The 17,694-nt window shown below is 57.3% G+C and overlaps 7 protein-coding genes across 7 annotated transcripts; 3 read left to right on the top strand and 4 right to left on the bottom strand.

Moving 5' to 3' along the window:
• Nucleotides 1-251: 251 nt before the first annotated feature.
• Nucleotides 252-1,568, top strand: B0H64DRAFT_223671 (uncharacterized protein). The gene is made up of 4 exons (XM_062799606.1): nucleotides 252-447; nucleotides 525-718; nucleotides 798-862; nucleotides 923-1,568. Exons 1-4 carry the CDS (start codon nucleotides 393-395, stop codon nucleotides 1,560-1,562), a joined length of 954 nt encoding a protein of 317 aa, XP_062655708.1. The 5' UTR covers nucleotides 252-392; the 3' UTR covers nucleotides 1,563-1,568.
• A 666-nt stretch (nucleotides 1,569-2,234) lies between these two features.
• Nucleotides 2,235-4,435, bottom strand: B0H64DRAFT_223647 (major facilitator superfamily domain-containing protein). The gene is made up of 5 exons (XM_062799605.1): nucleotides 4,301-4,435; nucleotides 3,690-4,222; nucleotides 2,698-3,619; nucleotides 2,468-2,641; nucleotides 2,235-2,409 (listed from the first exon to the last, which is right to left on the bottom strand). Exons 1-5 carry the CDS (start codon nucleotides 4,344-4,346, stop codon nucleotides 2,339-2,341), a joined length of 1,746 nt encoding a protein of 581 aa, XP_062655707.1. The 5' UTR covers nucleotides 4,347-4,435; the 3' UTR covers nucleotides 2,235-2,338.
• Nucleotides 4,436-6,553: 2,118 nt separating this feature from the next.
• B0H64DRAFT_445148 (uncharacterized protein) lies at nucleotides 6,554-7,212 on the top strand (the record flags this gene model as incomplete). The annotated part of the gene is made up of 3 exons (XM_062806828.1): nucleotides 6,554-6,637; nucleotides 6,712-6,873; nucleotides 6,958-7,212. The coding sequence occupies 3 exons, from the start codon at nucleotides 6,554-6,556 to the stop codon at nucleotides 7,210-7,212; spliced, it is 501 nt and encodes a 166-aa protein (XP_062655706.1).
• Nucleotides 7,213-7,557: 345 nt separating this feature from the next.
• B0H64DRAFT_435002 (uncharacterized protein) lies at nucleotides 7,558-10,299 on the bottom strand (the record flags this gene model as incomplete). Its single annotated transcript, XM_062806116.1, has 5 exons — nucleotides 7,558-8,694; nucleotides 8,794-8,884; nucleotides 9,110-9,118; nucleotides 9,193-9,264; nucleotides 9,630-10,299. 5 exons carry the CDS (start codon nucleotides 10,297-10,299, stop codon nucleotides 7,704-7,706), a joined length of 1,833 nt encoding a protein of 610 aa, XP_062655705.1. The 3' UTR covers nucleotides 7,558-7,703.
• An 845-nt stretch (nucleotides 10,300-11,144) lies between these two features.
• Nucleotides 11,145-12,143, top strand: B0H64DRAFT_419536 (uncharacterized protein; the record flags this gene model as incomplete). Its single annotated transcript, XM_062805391.1, has 2 exons — nucleotides 11,145-11,495; nucleotides 11,622-12,143. 2 exons carry the CDS (start codon nucleotides 11,145-11,147, stop codon nucleotides 12,141-12,143), a joined length of 873 nt encoding a protein of 290 aa, XP_062655704.1.
• Nucleotides 12,144-12,180: 37 nt separating this feature from the next.
• Nucleotides 12,181-13,475, bottom strand: B0H64DRAFT_346834 (glycosyltransferase family 2 protein). The gene is made up of 2 exons (XM_062801349.1): nucleotides 13,142-13,475; nucleotides 12,181-13,005 (listed from the first exon to the last, which is right to left on the bottom strand). Exons 1-2 carry the CDS (start codon nucleotides 13,258-13,260, stop codon nucleotides 12,387-12,389), a joined length of 738 nt encoding a protein of 245 aa, XP_062655703.1. The 5' UTR covers nucleotides 13,261-13,475; the 3' UTR covers nucleotides 12,181-12,386.
• A 246-nt stretch (nucleotides 13,476-13,721) lies between these two features.
• B0H64DRAFT_223459 (uncharacterized protein) lies at nucleotides 13,722-17,614 on the bottom strand. The gene is made up of 4 exons (XM_062799603.1): nucleotides 17,266-17,614; nucleotides 16,995-17,194; nucleotides 16,232-16,909; nucleotides 13,722-16,169 (listed from the first exon to the last, which is right to left on the bottom strand). The coding sequence occupies exons 1-4, from the start codon at nucleotides 17,467-17,469 to the stop codon at nucleotides 13,862-13,864; spliced, it is 3,390 nt and encodes a 1,129-aa protein (XP_062655702.1). The 5' UTR covers nucleotides 17,470-17,614; the 3' UTR covers nucleotides 13,722-13,861.
• Between the last annotated feature and the right edge of the window lie 80 nt (nucleotides 17,615-17,694).

Below are 17,694 nucleotides of genomic sequence, written 5' to 3'. Positions count from 1 at the left end.
TAATGAACCAGAAATACAAAGTAGTTATCCTCAATTCGGTTCTGCCGGTTGTAAAAAAGGCGGTCGCCAAACGATTCCCATGTGGGATTGTGAGATGGAAGACCCACATCTTCCGAGACCCACACCGGCTCCCGGCAGCATGGTGAGTGGGTCCAGCCGAGGTTCCCCAGAAAACGGCATGTACTTGGCCGACTGCTCCTCCTGTTCGAAGCAAACGAACTCATATTTGGGGATTACTCAACGGTTTCAACATCGGCTCATGCTTTTTTGATTATTATTTTTTAACTTAACTCTGATTCCTCAACCTTGCCTATCTTGCCGTTTTACTACATATCCGAGTCTCCCGCATCCCGTTCCTCTTCTTTTTTCTCTCACAACACACGACCAACACCATGTCTGTCCCCAAATCCGAGTATCTCAGTAACGCCTGGGCCAATGGCATATTCGGTTCGTGCCTCATCCAGTTTATAACCAATAGCCCTGATTGCTCAATTAACAACCTCAACTAACAACTCTCGCCATAGCCAATCGGGTGTTATTCATCACTGGCGGTGCCGGAACCATCGGCAGTGCTCAGACCCGTGCGCTTGTGCATCTCGGTGCTGACGCCTGCATCATCGGGCGCAATGTTGAAAAGACAGAGGCCGCGGCGAAGGAGATCGCAAAGGTCCGCGACGGGGCCCGGGTGATTGGTATCGGCAATGTTGATGTTCGCAGCGTGAGTCTCGTTTCATACTCACCACTCCATACGATTCCCTTGATAAGATAAAACATCCCATACTCACCATCAACTCCAGTTCGACTCCCTCAAAGCAGCCGCAGACCGCTGCGTGAAGGAGCTCGGAGCAATCGACTATGTCGTGTAAGCGCACCTTTCTTCCCATCCCCATCCCCGAACCCCACACTGAAACCGCGTCTCCAGCGCCGGCGCCGCGGGCAACTTCATCGCGCCCCTCTCGGGCCTCAGCCCCAACGCCTTCAAAACGGTCATGGACATCGACACAATGGGCACCTTCAACACGATCAAGGCGACCATCCCGCACCTCGTCGCCTCCGCCGCGCGCAACAGCCCCAACCCGCACCCCTCCGGCCTGACCGGCGGACGCTTCCTCGCGGTCTCGGCCACCTTCCACTACACGGGCATGCCGCTGCAGGCGCACGTCTCGGCCGCCAAGGCCGCCGTCGACTCGCTCGTGGGCTCGGTATCCATCGAGTACGGCCCGCTGGGCGTGACGGCCAACTGCGTGGCCCCGGGGGCCATCGCCGGCACCGAGGGCATGGAGCGCCTGTCGAGCGACCTGATGACGCAGCGCGAGAAGGACCGTGGTGTACCCAGCGGCCGCTGGGGCAACGTGCGCGACATCGCCGACGCGACCGTCTACTTGTTTAGTGATGCTGGGAACTACGTCAACGGCACGACCCTGGTGGTGGATGGCGCGGGGTGGCGTAGGCAGGGTGGGTTGGAGGTCGGGCTGGATCCGGGGATGACGTACCCGGATTATTTGTTGAACGGGGAGGTGAGCAAGCATTTGAAGGATGGGCGGGCGAAGGGGAAGTTGTGAGGGAGGGAGGCAAGGAGGTTTGGTTGTGTGTTAAGGGGGGGGGGGGAGGGGGGTGGACAGGCGTGGATGGGTGGGCTTTTTGCAAAACACCATCGCTTGGTTGGCGATGTGTTGGAGCGCGCGGACCAAGTTGGTCATTGTTCTATAAGCAGGCGATTTGTGTATGATGCCAAATTTTCGACGTACGGCCTCCGCATTCAGGTGATTTGGGACGAACAGTGTGAGCTGGCCGATGGGCGGCGGTGCGTGGGAGCATGTGACGACGGTTAGGTCGACGGAAAGGGGATATAGGGGATATGGGTGCGGGTTTGGGAAGCATCTTTCAAGTTAGCCTTTACCAGGGACCGCCTGGTCGTGTGGAACTGCGTTGCGCTCGACGCAGTACGGTTGCCCAGAAACTGTCGGGTGCCCATGCGTGGTATGGCAGACAAGGCGGTTTCGTAGACAGCCTGGGCGCGGGTGCTAACACCCGCGGTCCCAGGCCGGTGACCTTTTGCGTTTCTTTGGTCCTTTATTCATTTCGTGAGATAACAGACACCACCAACGCAAAGCAGGAGTTGCCCTTCTAAGCCATCGAATCTTTATCTCGAGAAGTCATTACCACTCCCAGGCATCTGCCGTGAACGGGAGGCATTAAATATGATTAAACAAATCCATGGCGAGCCGTTGCAGGATATCATCGCACAGTAGCAGCCCATTTCCAACCAACTCTTCCAACTCCAATGCTAACGGAAGCAGTCCAAATAAAACACAATACAGATGGCCAAACCACCGCGCTACCGCACCTTGAAGGTCTCCAGCAGGTCGTGGCGGTGGTAGTAGCTGCGGATCCGCTTTCCAAAGACGTCTGTACAACAATATATTAGTCGCTCGTTGCGCCTCCCGGACTGGAATTCGTCACTTACACATGGGAACGCTGAGCATACAGACGCCGAGCTGAATCCAGGTGAGGATTTTGAAGATCGGGGTAGCAAGGCTGGCAGTCGTGACGAGCCAGTCGAAAGCCTTCAGAGTAAGGGCAAAGCTGAAGATGTTTTTGAAGATGATCATGCATGTGAAACCCTCGATAGCCAGGTCGCCTGCTGAAGCGTCAGTGTCCGTCTCGACATATTGTTATACAAGAAACAAGACGTACGGTAAGCATCAACGATGTACAGGGAGCTCGAGACAGCGCCGATAACCATACCGGCCACTTGGAGAGCGAAAAAGGCCAGCGGGACGGCGTAGTGGTATGTGTAATTGAGCAGCCCGTCGACGGTGACACCAAAGCCGTAGAGGCCCATGCAGCCCAGGATCATCTGGGGAATGACGAGCACGATGCGGAATTCGGGTTCGTAGACTCCGTTGTTCCACTTGGTCATGTAGCGCGCGCTCCAGTCGGACAGCACGCCGGCGATAACGAAGCCGAGGATAGCACCGATGAATGCGGCCGTGTAGGCATATCCCGTCCTGACCTCGCCCCACCACAGCGGCGCGGCGATGAAGAACTGGGCTAGGATGACACCGATAAAGACGGTCCAGCCGATCATCAGACCCTGGATCAGGCAGGCCCACATGAAGGCGGGCTGCAAAAAGAGCGGCAGAGGCCGCAGGAGAAGCTTCCAGAAGCTCTCATCGGTCTTCCTTCCGTTGAAAAGAGCTAGCGATTGTCTGAATGACACTTTTGGTATGTCCGCTGGCCTGCTCGAGTTTGGCGCATTCGCAGTCCCGTTGAACTCGTTTGGCCTGTTGGCCTCTCCACTCGTCCCTGGTGCCGAAGCCTCGCCATTGCTGGAGAAAGCCTTTTCCGCATCCTCGCTCGCGAAAGCAGAGTGCACCACCACCAGTTCCCGGTTATCCGTGGTCATCATATCGGTATTCAGGGCCGAGTCTCGGCGGTATGCCGTCTCAGGGCAGAAGAAGTAGACGACCGGGAAACACAAGGCGCAAAAGATGGCAACGAAATAGAAGGTCCACCACCATCCAATGGAGGCAGTGATCTTGCCGACCACGATAGGAGTAAAAAAGGCGCCGCCAAAAACTGCGAGGTTTGTAAAGGCCATGCGGATACCACGTTGCTGATTCCGTGTTAGCTTTTTGCACCCAGCGTAACTGTCCACGCATCAGGTACGTGATCTTGGCACTCACATGCACGCAGTACAAGTCTCCCACGGCGGCGTTGACAAGCGACTCAAACGGAGCGGTAGCGATGCCCTGAAAGACTCTCGCCGCCACCATGCTCTGGTAGTTCTCTCTGCCCTGCGATCCTCCACCCCATGCCGCAGTCACAACCAGCAGCAGCGTCCCCCCGACGAAGAGATGGCGCTTGCCCCAAATGCGGCCAGAGGGAACAAAGATGAAGGCTGCGATGCCCACACCGAGCAGGTACCAGCCCGTCAGGTCGGCGATGCTGGAAAAGGGCCGGCGGAAGTGGAGGGTCAGAGTGAGGGTGTTGGCGGCGAGGATGGGGCCGAGACATGTCGCCAAGATGGCGACCATGGAGAGGATGAAGGTGATGAGATCGCGCTTCCATAGTGGCCAGTTCAACGGATCGTTTGGGTCGTCGGATGGTTGCGGGACGAGGATAATGGGCACCGGCCCGCTGGTGTCGCACTTGAGGCCCTCGGCTCCGTCGGTGGCATATCGTGGCCTCTCTGGGTCGTCAAAGTACCTAGTCGTCCCTAGAACGTATGGTATAAGCGGGAATTTCTATAGGTTCGGCAGTTGCGGCAGTTGCAGCAAAAATGAATAAGTCGTACCTGGGACGTGGTCCATGAACCTGTCCTGGAGGATTCCCAACCACATCTTGTCGCGATTTCGCGTTTGCGCGTGCCTTCTTCTCAGACGAAAATGGCGATTAGATTAAAGGCAAAACATGCTCACTTTGGAGTGGAGGTTCTAGCAGCGGGGGTATTGTGGGTTGGAAGTTCGATGTTGGCTGGCGATGGATCGGCCCTCCCCGTGACAGAAAATGGGACTCGAATCAAGAGGTTCCCCTGCCTCCAATCGGTGACATGCGTTGCGAACTCCTGGTGGGGGACGCAACAGCCGTCCAGAGTGCGACCTGCAAGCAGGGATGCGCTTGTTTCCTGGGGGTTTCTTGGCGGATGGCGGCCCGGCAGACCAACCAGCAGCCATGCCTGCTCGGGGCGGGGGGAACCCGCAATCTTAAAATCGTGAGCTTCTGCCAGCCAATCCCAGAACTCAAACGCCGAACGACGGGGATCACAATGACAAGCGACCGTCCACCCGAGACCGAATCACGATCCAACAACAACTCAAAGCTCATTCTATGGTGTCTCGAGTAGTGCGCCTCTTGCCTCTGACCCGACAGATTGTGTAGCCTCAAAGAACTTTCCTATCTGCCTTCACCGCCACGTTGTTTTGACTTTGGATGTGTTCGCGACAAGTTCTCCATTTTGTCGGTCACTGCCCGGGGAACGCAGACTTGTTGATCCCCGAGGCTCCGCCCGGAAAAGTGACATCCGCAACGGTCGAGGACTGGCGGGTTTGAGTATACACATGGCGGGGGGTCCTGAATACTTGGCGGGGGGCCCTCGGCCATAATTCGGGTAAACGTGGCGGGGGTTCCAAATTTTTCGAACCCTCGCCAAATCGGTAATGCATTGGCCACTTTTTGTTACAAGTAATTAAGTGAAATATCAGTCGCATATGCTAAACATATGTGAAAGAATTACTTAAAGTTTAAAGTTAATACTTAGTTAAAATTTAAAATGAAAATTAGTTTAAAGAAAAATTAGTAAAATTAGTATTAAAGTATCTCTTATATATATTTAGCATATGCTCAGTATATGTGAGAGAATTATTAAAGTTGAAATTAAAGTTAATATTTAGTTAAAACTAAGTTAGAAAAAAGTAGAGAGTTAAAGTTAGAGTTAAGGTTAGGGTTATCTTAATATTCTATTTACATATGCCTAGCATATGTAAATATACTTGGATAAAAGTAAGATTATATTTAAAATTATCCTAAAAGCTTATTATTTCATTGCATATGTTTGGCATATGCGGTCGATATTTCACTCCGTTACTTGTAACAAAAAGTGGTCAATGCATTACCGATTTGGCGAGGGTTCGAAAAATTTGGAACCCCCGCCAGGTTTCCCCGAAGTTTGGCCGTGGACCGCCCGCCAAGTATTCGGGACCCCCCGCCAGCTGCGACCTGGGCGGGTTTGGCTGGCTGGCTGGACTGAGACCGGCTTTCGGAGCGGCCAATGAGCCCGAGGAAACAAGAAAATAACTAGTTAGGCTGGAACGATCGTTGTGATGATCGCCTTACCGGCCGGCTTGCACGGGGATAACTGAGACTAAGTCTCGTATACAGAATACATATGCACATGAAAACCTGCCGGGTCGCGTGGGAGAGGTGGTTTCTTTGGGGATGGCCAAGCCGATAACTATCGACAAAAACCAAATGTTTCCTGGGAACTTCAAAGTTCCCTTGCCCATGTTTCAATTCTCATTCTCAAAACGGATCTGTCGCCGTGAACGAGGGACCCCCGCCTGTGCCAGACTCGGACAGTGTGAGTGTGACTTGCCCAAGTGAGCAAGTCGGTGTATTTACGAAACACCATCGAAAGGACCGAATCACACCTCAAAGCGGCGATGGGCATCATCACAATATCAGCCGGAAGTCGTCGCCCAAGAGAAACTGCAAGTGCGCGTCATAATAGCTCCCCTTTCCGGTAGGGCCGAGAGACCAGTTACCGTGCCCATCTCCTCCGCTTGCAGGTTGGAACCGGTGGGGCCAACAGTCCAGAATGGTTGCAGGTGGCGCGAGGCCCCTGGTCGGCCCCGAAGGGCCGGTGCGTCCCATTGGCGTGGGGAGAGCTGGGGTCAATTCGCGGTCGGGAGGGTCTTTTACTCAAGAGCAAGGGGGCGCCACTTCCATCCTTGGATGATCCTGCGTTCTCGATCACTGCTCGCCATTCCGTCAGACGACTTGCCATTCTCACCAACAGTCAATCGCCCGTGATACCATCGAAACCGCCATCATGAAGGTCCCCGCTGCTTTCCTCCTTGCGCTCGCCGGCGCCGCCGTTGCCCAAGAGGGAGGATTCGGGCTCCCTACGTGCGCCGTGTGTATTCCCAAGAGACAGCGTTGCAAGCAACACAGCCGGTGCGTTCGCTAACCTGCATGTGTCACCAACAGAACGACTGCGCGACCCAGTTCCTGCAGGGCGGCATCGGCGACTGCGGCAGAGACGTCGGGTGCATCTGCAGGAACGACACCTTCCTCGGCGAGATCGCGTGCTGCCTGACCGACGCGTGCAGCGAGGAGGACCAGGCCAAGGCCGTAGCGGCCGCCGCCAACGTGAGCCATTAACCAACCCCCCTCACATGCGCAAGCATGGACAAACAAACAAACAAACCAACAAGCTAACCACCTCTACCCTAGATCTGCGAAGCCGTCGGCGTGAGCGGCCTGCCGACCTCGGTCGCCTGCGCGACCGCCTCCTCCGCCGCTCCCACCAGCGCCTCCGGCACCGCCTCCGGCACGTCGCCCGCCCCGACCGGCAGCGGAGCCGCCGCCACCCAGAGCCCCGACCCCGAGAACACCACCAGCGAGAGCACCAACTTCGGCCCGCGCCCGACGGCGGCCGCCGGCCTCGGCGCCATCGGCGGCATCATCGCTGCCGTCGCGCTCCTGTAAGCGCGCTTGGCAATGAAATGAATGGCCTTGCGGCGTGGAAGGGTGTGTGACTAGCTGGTCGATTTTGAGGTTTGCCGGCAGGGCCATGGGGTTGATCATGGTTATGGGTTCTGTGTTATGGTTTGATGCTGTTGTACATGATGTATAAGTGTGTCTGTGGTCGGGGCGAGAGTGGCTGCAGCATGTCCATGCATGTTTGCGGCGCACTTGTCGCCAATGTTAGCCGGGCCACACAAGTACATACGCTCGATTTATTACCTACTTATCGATAATTCAATTAATACCACTCGCAAGAGTTGAAGAAAGCAGATGGGAGCGGAGCTCAGCTCAGTCTCAACCACAGAGGTGCAAACAAGCATTACACCAAAAGGCTTCTATTCATCTCAACCCTAGTCTTTAAATCCTATAATCCCTTTCATCCCATCCAGTATCGTTTATGTATTTATTCCCAGGGTATCAGTATGCTCCTTCGAACGCCTTTACCCCATCCCTCACTGTCCCTGAACCTTTCGAATGACCACCTTGCCCCCATCCAACTCCCACCCCACCCCAAACCTCGCCTTCAGCTCGTCAAAGTCACTCCCAGTCTGCTCCTCCAACACCGCGACCGGAATAGCCAGATACGCCCGCCCAAACGCCTTGAGCGTGTGACCCGTCACTCTCTCCTCGGCAAACTCCATCAACTTCGCCCTATACCCGTCCACCTGCCCCTTGACACGCCTCCAAGCCACCCAATTATCCGCCACCAGCGCCCGCAGCACCACATCCACCCTACCATCCCGCAGCCGGTATTTATTCCTCAGCGCGTACGCCCCCGCCAGGTCCCCGCGCCGACACGCCGCGTCCAGCACGAGGTACGCAACCACCTCCTGCAGCTCCACGCTCGTCAAACTCCCAACCACACCACCTCCACTCCCACCACTCCCTCCACTCCCCACACTCCCACCACCCCCATCCCCCATAACCACCCCCATCCCCGCATGCCACCTCAAAAGATACAGCCCCGCCGGATGATACGTCTCGTACGCGCCCGCCAGCACCCCCAGCCGCACGCTGAAGAGGTAGGCCTGGGCAGCGAAATGGTCGCGCCGGCGCGAGGCGACTAGGCCCTCGCGCAGCTTGCGCAGGGCCGAGAGCAGCTGGGCGAGGGTTTCGTCTTGTGCTGTTATGGCGGGGGGGATCGTGGGTTCGAACGGGGGGCGTGTTGGTGTGGGGTTTGGTTTTGAGGGTTGGGGTTGGGGTTGTTTGGGTTGTTGGGTTTGTTGTGCTTGTTGTGTTTGTTGGGGGGGCTGAATGGGTGGCGGGAGTGGCGAGAGGGTTGGCTGGGAGGTGGTGGCGGAGGAGGAGGAGGAGGAGGAGGCCAGGGAGAGGCGGGCGAATTGCTTTTGGAGGTTGGCGCCGTCGCCGGCGGCGGTGCAGAAGGCGAGGTAGCGCGTGACGATTAGCCCGTAGTATGATTCTTGGACTTTGTGGGAGAGGAGTCTACAAAGATGTTAGCATGCGGACGACATCGGTTGGGAGAGCTCAGCTATAAAGTAGGGTAGGATAGGGTAGGGTAGGGTTGGGTGTGATGCTGCGCACCTCCTTTCGCCCTTTGAGGGGAGCCCATATTCGGCGAGGGGGTCGAGCTCGACCGGCCTCAGCCGCGAAAGATGCCCAGAGGGTGAACGCCCTTGTTTTTTCTGCATCGAAGTGGCGTTCATGGAATGTTTTGGTAGAAGTTGTCGTGTAGGAACGGGCAGTCGCCTTGCCCCGCCATGGTATGCAATGCGCCTCGATGCGGTAGTGGAACCTCTGCCCCGCGGTCCAGAGCGCTGGTTGCCCTGCCAACCTTACCCCGAAGCCATGGTCAGGGTTAGGGGATTACACGTTCTCGATGGTGAGTTCAAGTACACACCACCAAGACCTAGGGCATTTTAAAACATATGGCATTATGTTTCACCACCATTCCGCTGGAAAGCTTTGGGTAGTCATAGCTACCTATCTGTCTCTTGGTCCGTCCTTGTGTCGACAAATCACCAAAGGTGCCCTTGAGCTCCAGTGCCAGAACAACTAAGATGAACAGTATTGGACAGATTTTCTCACGAGTGCGAGACCACATGCCATCCATTACAACAACGTGTTCTCCAAGAAGTCAAAATGGTGTTTATCGAACTGCTCCCATAACATCGGTTCCTCGATATCCACGACCGCCCGAAGAGATTCTTCAGATGGAACCCCATTGCCTTCGATACCGAAATACACTCCCGGTTTCGGATAGCGTATGTAGAACAACTCCGAATTTTTCAGGCAGTCATCGGGGTCATGTTTCAAGCCAGCAGTCCTACCCGGCCATAGATTAGAACACGTAGGTAGGATCCGGTGTGCTCGGTGTTGGGGCAGTACTCACAGGATCAATGAGCGACGGAGGAGCATACCCCTTATATCCGAGTAAGACAAGCCAGCAAGCCATTCAGCATCGTCGTGCCAGATTCCAATGGCTGCCGACCAGTCACCCGATCCGTTAGCGCTCAGGTAGGCGAGGTCGATCCTTCGTACGTAGGAATTCTTCTTTCCAACCATGGGATGATCATCGACGTATATCTTGTCGTACCAGCAGTGACGGAGATTTTCGAGCCACTGCGGAGGCGCGTCCACCAGCCCAGCAACAGTATCGCAACAGAGGGCCGTCCAGATCACCCAGGGTGCCGATGCTTTACTCTTTGGAGTTACACGCTCGACCGGGGAATAGGCCCTAGTGATCTCATATTTATATTGTCGACGAGGTGGGATGCGACCTCTCTGGACAGTGCAAGTCTTCTTTGGTTTCAACCATCTCCCATTCCGTAGGACTGGTGTCTGAGAGCGGTGCGTCTTCCCAGATTGGTCCGGTAGGGGCGGGCTGCCTTTTGAACTGCTGCTATGTTTCGACCCTGAGAGACGGTCCAAGATCCTGCGCCAGAAACCCCGACGTGGCGCGCTGGGCGGCGGCGAGGGGATAGACTCCTTGGAGTCCTCAATAAGTGTCTTTTCGGACTGGGTGTCGAGGCTCGGATCACTGGAAGTGGCCTCGTGGCGGGGCAGCTGGCCCTGGGGGGTATTGGCCATCTGGTTAGCGAGAGAGGAGTCCTGGTTTGATGGTGATGGGAAAGAACCTGGGAAGAATGCCAGCGGAGAGGACAGGCCTGAAATACTGCCTCCTTGGAGATCATAATTATCAATTAAAACCGACTCTTGAGTATTGATGACGTTTCCCCGATGGTCGAGGTCGAGACCGATTCTCCCCGTCATCACTTTGGCCGTTCGTGGGCAGCTCGTTCACCTTTTCCGTCTTCTACTCGTCATTCTGACGTCTATAGAGGCCGCTTGTTTATTTTACTGTGTATAACTGCTCAGAGTCGATTCGGATGAAAAGTATATCAAATCTAAAGTTCTGACGAATGCTAGAAACTTGGCCTTCGCCCAAAACAGACAGACGTTGGGAGTGAAATGGGAGCAGGGATGGTCGAGCACCATCTTCAGCGGGGAAAAGCAGATCTTCCCCAGAATTCCCCATTTCCCCAATTTCCAACCCCACTCCCGCCAGACTTCCGGATATTCGTGGTTTGGCTACAAAGTACGAGGTACATGGTAACTTTCCTACTTGTATAGCTCTTTGGTGGGAGAACAATCACCTCCTCTCATAAGCTCGAGGGTTGAAATGGCACCTTCTCGCCTGTAGCAAAAGCGAAGGCTAGAACGAAAGTTTGAATGAGAGGAACAGTCAATCGCTCAAGCAGAGATCGCCGGGGTCGATTGGGGTTGGACCTCGGCATCCCTGGCTGGGGGGCTGGGTTGGCGTCAAACTTCCGACACTTTGATCCGTACACGAACAATTACTGTGTACTTCCAATCCGAGTTTGTATTTAGGTAACTCCAGCCTCGCTCACACCCGTGCATTCCAATAGCCCATCATGTCCGAAAGAATCAACCAGATCGCCCGCCAACTCAACTACCCCAAGGGGCTGCTGGCAGGCCAGGTCGCCATCATCACCGGGTCCGGCCAGGGCATCGGGGCCGAGTGCGCGAGACTGTTTGCGAACGAGGGGGCAAAGGTGGTAGTATCGGACATTGACGCCGCCAAAGCCGAGGACGTAGCGTCCAAGATCAGAGCCAATGGCGGCGAGGCGCTCGCTGTGGCGGGAGACCTGCTCAAGGACGAGTGCATCACCGACCTCGTCAAGAAGGCAGCCGAGTTTGGCAACGCCAAGATCCACATCCTCGTCAACAACGCGGGCTTCACCTGGGATGCCGTCATCCACAAGGCAAGCATGACCCCCTCACTCCCTTCTCTCTTCCGAACCCTCCCCCGCCCAGCCCAGCCCAGACCAACCCACATCCGAAAGAACCATCCCATCCGATCCTAACACTCCCCGCCCCCTGTTGCGCAGATGACCGACAAGCAATGGGACACCATGCTAGCGATGCACGGCACGGTGCCCTTCAAGCTCGTGCGCGAGGCGGCGCCCTACTTCCGGGTGCGGGACGGCGAGCCGCGCAACATTGTCAACATCTCGTCCACCTCGGGCCTGCACGGCAACGCAGGCCAGCTGAACTATGCCATGGCAAAAGCGGGCGTCGTCGGTTTGTCCAAGACGATAGCCAAGGAATGGGGCCCCGCGTTCGGCGTGCGCGCCAACACGGTCGCTTTCGGCCATATCGAGACGCGGTTGACGGCTGACAAGGAGGCGGGCGCGTTTGTGGAGGTGGGCGGGCAGAAGGTGGCGCTGGGTATTCCTGGGAAGCAGAAGGCGGCGGGTGCGGCGGCGGGGGCGGTGCCGCACGCGGATATTCCGTTGCGCAGGCCGGGCACGGCGACGGAGGCCGCGAGTGCTGTGCTGGCGATTGCGTCACCGCTGAGTTCGTATATCAGCGGGCAGACCATCAGCGTGACGGGCGGGAGGAACATGTAGCTTTAGGGTTAGCTAAGTAGCGCGGGTGAGGTGGAGTGGAATGACGGGAGAGGTCGGGTGGATGCGACAGTTAAATCGGATTGCATATGATGAACCACACAAACAACGCCTTGCCCAAATCCTCCGTCCTGATCATACAACAAGCCCTCTTTTCGCCCCCTTGGTATCTCTCAGTATTACCTCCCCCAGCCCACTTCGTTCCTCTCGGTTCCTACTCGTCCACTCCCCATGCACCTCCCTTTCCTAAGTCGACCACCAAAGCTGCAACACCCCCTTCGCATACTCGACAATCTCCTCCCCACCCAGCTTGCTATCCCCGTACACGCGGTCCACAAACGAGATGGGCACCTCCCCGATGCTGTAGCCCTTGGACTTGGCCGTGACGGCCAGCGCCATCTGCATGGTAAAGCCGCGGGCGTCGGTGCTCTCGAACAGCTTCTCGAGCACGTCGCGCTTGTAGAGGCGGAAGCTGCCGGTGAGGTCGCTGACGCCGGGGCGGAGGACGGTGTCGGCGAAGATGTTGGCGCCCTTGCTGGTGAGCTTGCGCTTGAGGTCCCAGCCGTAGACGCCGCCGTCGCCGGCGTAGCGCGTGCCCGTGACGATGTCGTACCCGCGCGCCCGCTGCAGCTCGATCATGCGCGGGATGAACTTGGGGTGGTGGCTGAAGTCGGCGTCCATGATGATGATCCGGTTGCCCCGCGCGAACTTGAGCCCGTGCACGTACGCCGTCCCCAGCCCCAGCTTGCCCGTCCGCGCCTGCAGCTGCACGTGCGGCGCGTACGCCTTGATCAGCTGCCGCGCCACGTCCTGTGTGCCGTCCGGCGAGCCGTCGTCGACGATTACGAGTTCCCAGTCGAGGTTGCTAGGGAGAGGGGGGATAGTGTTAGCGAAGGAGAGATTGACAGCTGCAATGAGAGGGTTCGGCAGTTATAATGAGAGGATCGGGAGTGAATTGGCGGATAGGGAATTAGGAAGGGGGGAGCAAGGAATGGACGAACTTCTCAGTAAAGGTGCGGTTCAGCAGCCAGGTCATGATGGGCAGATTCTGGCGCTCGTTGAAGGTCGGTAGGATCACCGAATAGGTGTCCTTTTCCGAGGATGGCTTTGCGGGTGCCATTGTGTGTGTCGGGGCGTGCAATGGGGGGATTTTGGGTTTGGTGGTGCGAGAGGAGGAAATCGAAGGTTGATAGAAGCGCAGGTGGCCAGTCTGGCTCGACGCGACTCGACTCGATGTTCAGCGCCGAGAACGTGCATGGGGCCCCTGAATGATTTCTTGGCAGAACCTCTGCTGAACCCCTAACCCCTGCCAAGAATATTTTCCATCCAGTTGCCAGGCCTTCGCTCTCTCACACAGCTCCTTCCAGATTCAAACATTTCACGAATTATTCGCGCACGATAAAATAAATCAGTTTGGTCCAACTCCAAAATCATATTTTTGAGTTCTACGCTGTCTTATTCCTCGATCCTCGCCACAAGTCCACTCGACTTCTCTCCAATATGGGTATCCAAATCAGCCAACTCTTGGCCACAAGCTCCAATCCTCGCCTTCTTTTCGTGTACTCTCTTTCTCTTCCTTTCATCTGCCCCTCCTCTCCTTTTTGAAACCGGCTCCCACTCTCAGATAATATGGATATGAGCCACAGGCCATGGCCTCGCACAGGATCCAAGTCTACTATTCCGACAAATCTTGTGGCCTCTATAACTAGCAGTTGCAGCATTCACACAGGGGGGATACCCTGCACCGTCTTCTGCTGCGTCGTCGCCGGCGTCAACCCGCCGTTGGACGGGGCCTTGGACCTGGACTCGGTCCGGCTTGCGCTCATGGTTCGTCCCGCGCTTAGCCAGTTCTTCAGGTTGCCGAGGCCCATGCTCTTGTAGAACTTCTTGGTACCCTCCTCACCCTGCGACCAGCTGCCCTGCACCACCTTGTGGTCGTCCAGGATGTTCAGCGTGCGCTTGACGTACTTCCAGGCTTCGATGCCCACGACGTAGATGAGCGTCATGCCGACCACGACGCCCCACTCCCAGCTGATGGACGTGTGCTTGAAGACGTCGCGGTTGAGGTAGGGAATGTACACGGTCGGGAACACACTAACCAGGCCGATAGCCACGGCCCAGAACAGGAAGCGGTTGTTGTACAGGTCCTTGAACAGCGGGAACCGCGACGTGTCCTCGGGGTTGAGGCGGAACAGCGACCGACGGATGTCCTTGAACTCCCACGCGCTGAGCAAGATGAGCCACGTGAGCTCGGCGAAGACGGCCGCGCGAGCCCGGAAGACGGGCTCACACACGTCCGAGTAGACGCGGTTGCAGTCGTGCCCGAGCGCCCCGCCGTGCATGCCATAGACCACGATGACGAAGGTCATGAGCGTGCAGGTGCCCATCAGCAGGCCGTACACCATCATGTCGGCCAGGATCTGGTTGGTGAACACTCCGCGACGCTTGTCGTGCGGCGGCTTGCGCATCACCTCGGCACCTGCCTTCTCTCGGCCGAGCCCGAAGGCCGGGAACGACGAGGTAACCATGTTAATCCACAGAATCTCCAGGGGCGAGATGGGGAACACCGAGAAGCCCGTCTCATCCTGGAATCCGAGACCGGCGATCAAGAGGATGACCTCGCCGACGTTGCTGCTCAGAAGGTGCAGCACGAACTTCTGGATGTTCTCGAACATGCGGCGGCCCTCCTTGATGGCGGAGACGATACTGTTGAACTTGTCGTCCGTCAGGACAATCTTGGCGGCCGACTTGGCCACGTCGCTACCGGAACCCATAGCAATACCGACGTCGGCGCGGCTCAGCGACGGCGCGTCGTTAACACCATCGCCCGTCATGGCCATGAAGGCGTCGCGGCGCCGCAGCGCCTCCACCATGCGCGACTTGGTCTCGGGTGCGCAACGCGCGATCACCAGCGGCAGATCCTCCAGCGCGTCGATCTCCGCCTCGGTCATCTTGTCGAAGTCGGTCGCCTTCATCACCACCGTGTTGGCCACACCGGTCGGGAGCACACCCATGTTGCTCGGCAGGATGCCCACCTCCTTCGCGATTGCCTTGGCCGTCTCCGGGTGGTCGCCCGTCAGCATGTGTACCTTGATGCCCGCCTTGGAGCACTCGAAAATGGACGGGGAAGTCTCGCGGCGCGGGGGGTCGTAGATACCAGCCAGGCCCAGGAGGATCAGGTCCTGCTCGACCGCTGTGCGCGCCGCGTCTTCAGCCGGGTCGCTCTCGTCCGAGGGATTGGCCGAGGTAGCGGCCACCGCGGCAGCGTCGTACTTGCCCTTCCAGGGGCGGTAAGCCACGGCCAGCACACGCTGGCCCATGGAGGCGAAGCTGGTCATCTGCTCGAGGATTTTGTCCTTCATCTCGGGCGTCATGGCCTCCTGGTTCTCGCCAGTGCCCACGTAGGCGCACAGGTCCAGGACGCGCTCGACGGCGCCCTTGGTGAAGACGATGCTGTTGGCGGAGTCGATGTCGGCGTCGTTGTCCTGCGGGGCGTTGTAGACGACCGACATGCGCTTGATGCTGCTGTCGAAGGGGAATTCGGCGACCTGCGACCAGCCGAGGGCCTCCATAGCCTTTTTGTTGCGGTCGAAGCGGTGGGTGAAGATCTGCAGGGCAATTTCGGTCGGCTCACCCGTGGTCTTCCACGCGCTCTCGCCGTCGTCGTACCGCACCGTTGCCAGGTTGCACAGCGCCGCCGACAGCGTGAACATGCGCAGCTCGGGCGTCATGTCGGCCATCTTGGGCTCCGCCGGCTTCGGGTTGAGCTTCTCGTCGGGAACACCGTCAAACTTGATCGCCTGGGTAGTGCGCTCCTCATCGAAGTCGCGCTTCTTCTCTTCCGCCTGCGGCTGGTCCCCGACCGTGCCCTTGTAGGGGTCGTTGGGGTCCGTCGAGCCAGATACCGTGTAGATGTGCGAAGGTGGCAGCCAGACCTTCTTGACGATCATGGCGCCCTGAGTTAGCGTGCCCGTCTTGTCCGAGCAAATGTTGGTGACACCGCCGAGGGCTTCAAGCGCGGAGAGATCGCTAATTACCAGTGTTAGATCTGTTTGTTTGAAGAGAAAGCGGGGGGATCAGGGAGCACATACCGAACGACAACGTTGGCCTTCCTCATCACAGTGGTTGCCACAACCATGGAAATAGTCAAGACGGCAACGAGCGACTCGGGAATGATAGCGATACCGGTCGAGATGGCATAAATCACGACCTCCTTGGGCAGCGGCTGGACGAACTTGTTCACGCCAAACACGATGACAGCCAGGAGCAGGGCGCAGAAGAACAGAAAGTAGGCCAGCTTCGCGAGCTTGATCTGGAGCGGCGTACCCTCAGTCAGACCCAGAAACTTGCCCAAGAAGTCGTAGGTGCGGCGGAAGCCGCCCTTGATGGGCTGGGCCTTGCCGTACTTCTTCCAGTTCATGGAACGGCCGGCCTTGCGGCGCTTCTTGTTGGTGGAGGCGGCGATCTTGCCGACCTCGGTCTGCATACCCGTGGCGACGACAATGCCGCGGCCGCGGCCCTTGCGCACGATGGTAGTCGCGTACGCCATGTTGATGCGGTCCGCGATACCGACCTCGTCCTCGGTCGCCGCCGGCTTCTCCGTGCCCGGCACCATGATGTCGTTGTTGGTCTGCTTGTCCACGGGAATCGCCTCGCCCGTGAGCGACGACTCGTCGCAGTTCAGGTTCATGGCCTCGAAGAGCCGCACGTCGGCCGGAACCGTATCGCCCATCTTGAGGTTAATGACGTCGCCGGGGATGACTTCAGCGCTGCATTGAGGGGGCGCACGTGTTAGTCCTGGGTGGGGGTCGGGACAGGGGGGAGGGGGTAAATGGGGGGTACACAACGACTCACTTGGGAATGACGATGGTCTTGCCGTCGCGAAGGACGCTTGCGCTAGGGGAAGACAGGGCACGGAGCGCATCCATCTTCTTCTCGGCGCCATACTCTTGGTAAAACCCAATTGACACATTGAGCACGATGACGGCCGCCAACACACCACCTTCGATGTAGTCGGCCACGCCAAAGCTCAGGGCCATGGCGAAAAAGAGAACCTAGTCGGGCGCATGAGTATGAGGCCACGACGACGGCGGGGGATGAGAAAGGAAGGGGCAATGGCACGCACCAGGATCATGGCATTGCATAGCTGTCTGATAAAGATGGTATACCAGGCAATGCTGCCGCCGACGTCCAGTTCATTGGGGGGGTATTGTTGCTGCAGCTCGGCAGCCCGGGAGGAAGTCAGGCCCTTGTCGACATCTGTGCCGACGGCCTGCTCAACCTCCCGGACCGAGAGGAGAAAGGGATGTTTGGGGAACTCGGCAGCCATCGGGTGATGGGGACGAGTTCACGGCGAGTACACGGGATGAACAGGGCCTCGGGTGATGGGCACTTTGCTTCATTGGCGTATAAAGGGGGGGTATAAGGAAGGCTTAAATCGCAGAATCAGCTGCGATTTCTACGATACCAAGCAAGAATCTGTGGGATGATATCGATTAAAGGTCAACAACGATGACGACAGACAAGACATCAACGGGGGGGTCGCTTTCTTTAA

This window comes from Chaetomium fimeti, assembly GCF_033439085.1.
Source record: "Chaetomium fimeti strain CBS 168.71 chromosome Unknown B0H64scaffold_7, whole genome shotgun sequence".
Taxonomy (NCBI): domain Eukaryota; kingdom Fungi; phylum Ascomycota; class Sordariomycetes; order Sordariales; family Chaetomiaceae; genus Chaetomium; species Chaetomium fimeti.
This window is presented reverse-complemented; position numbering and strand designations above follow the sequence as displayed.

Coding starts and splice junctions, on each gene's coding strand:
- B0H64DRAFT_223647 (XM_062799605.1), bottom strand. CDS start 4,346: ATGTGGTTGGGAATCCTCCAGGACAGGTTCATGGACCACGTCCCAG. Junction 4,223..4,300: donor GTTCATGGACCACGTCCCAG/GTACGACTTATT, acceptor CATACGTTCTAG/GGACGACTAGGTACTTTGAC. Junction 2,410..2,467: donor TATGCTCAGCGTTCCCATGT/GTAAGTGACGAA, acceptor ATTGTTGTACAG/ACGTCTTTGGAAAGCGGATC.
- B0H64DRAFT_346834 (XM_062801349.1), bottom strand. CDS start 13,260: ATGGCACCCGCAAAGCCATCCTCGGAAAAGGACACCTATTCGGTGATC. Junction 13,006..13,141: donor AACCGCACCTTTACTGAGAA/GTTCGTCCATTC, acceptor CCCTCTCCCTAG/CAACCTCGACTGGGAACTCG.
- B0H64DRAFT_223459 (XM_062799603.1), bottom strand. CDS start 17,469: ATGGCTGCCGAGTTCCCCAAACATCCCTTTCTCCTCTCGGTCCGGGAG. Junction 17,195..17,265: donor TATGCAATGCCATGATCCTG/GTGCGTGCCATT, acceptor GCGCCCGACTAG/GTTCTCTTTTTCGCCATGGC. Junction 16,910..16,994: donor AAGACCATCGTCATTCCCAA/GTGAGTCGTTGT, acceptor CCCTCAATGCAG/CGCTGAAGTCATCCCCGGCG.
- B0H64DRAFT_223671 (XM_062799606.1), top strand. CDS start 393: ATGTCTGTCCCCAAATCCGAGTATCTCAGTAACGCCTGGGCCAATGGC. Junction 719..797: donor GCAATGTTGATGTTCGCAGC/GTGAGTCTCGTT, acceptor CATCAACTCCAG/TTCGACTCCCTCAAAGCAGC. Junction 863..922: donor GGAGCAATCGACTATGTCGT/GTAAGCGCACCT, acceptor CCGCGTCTCCAG/CGCCGGCGCCGCGGGCAACT.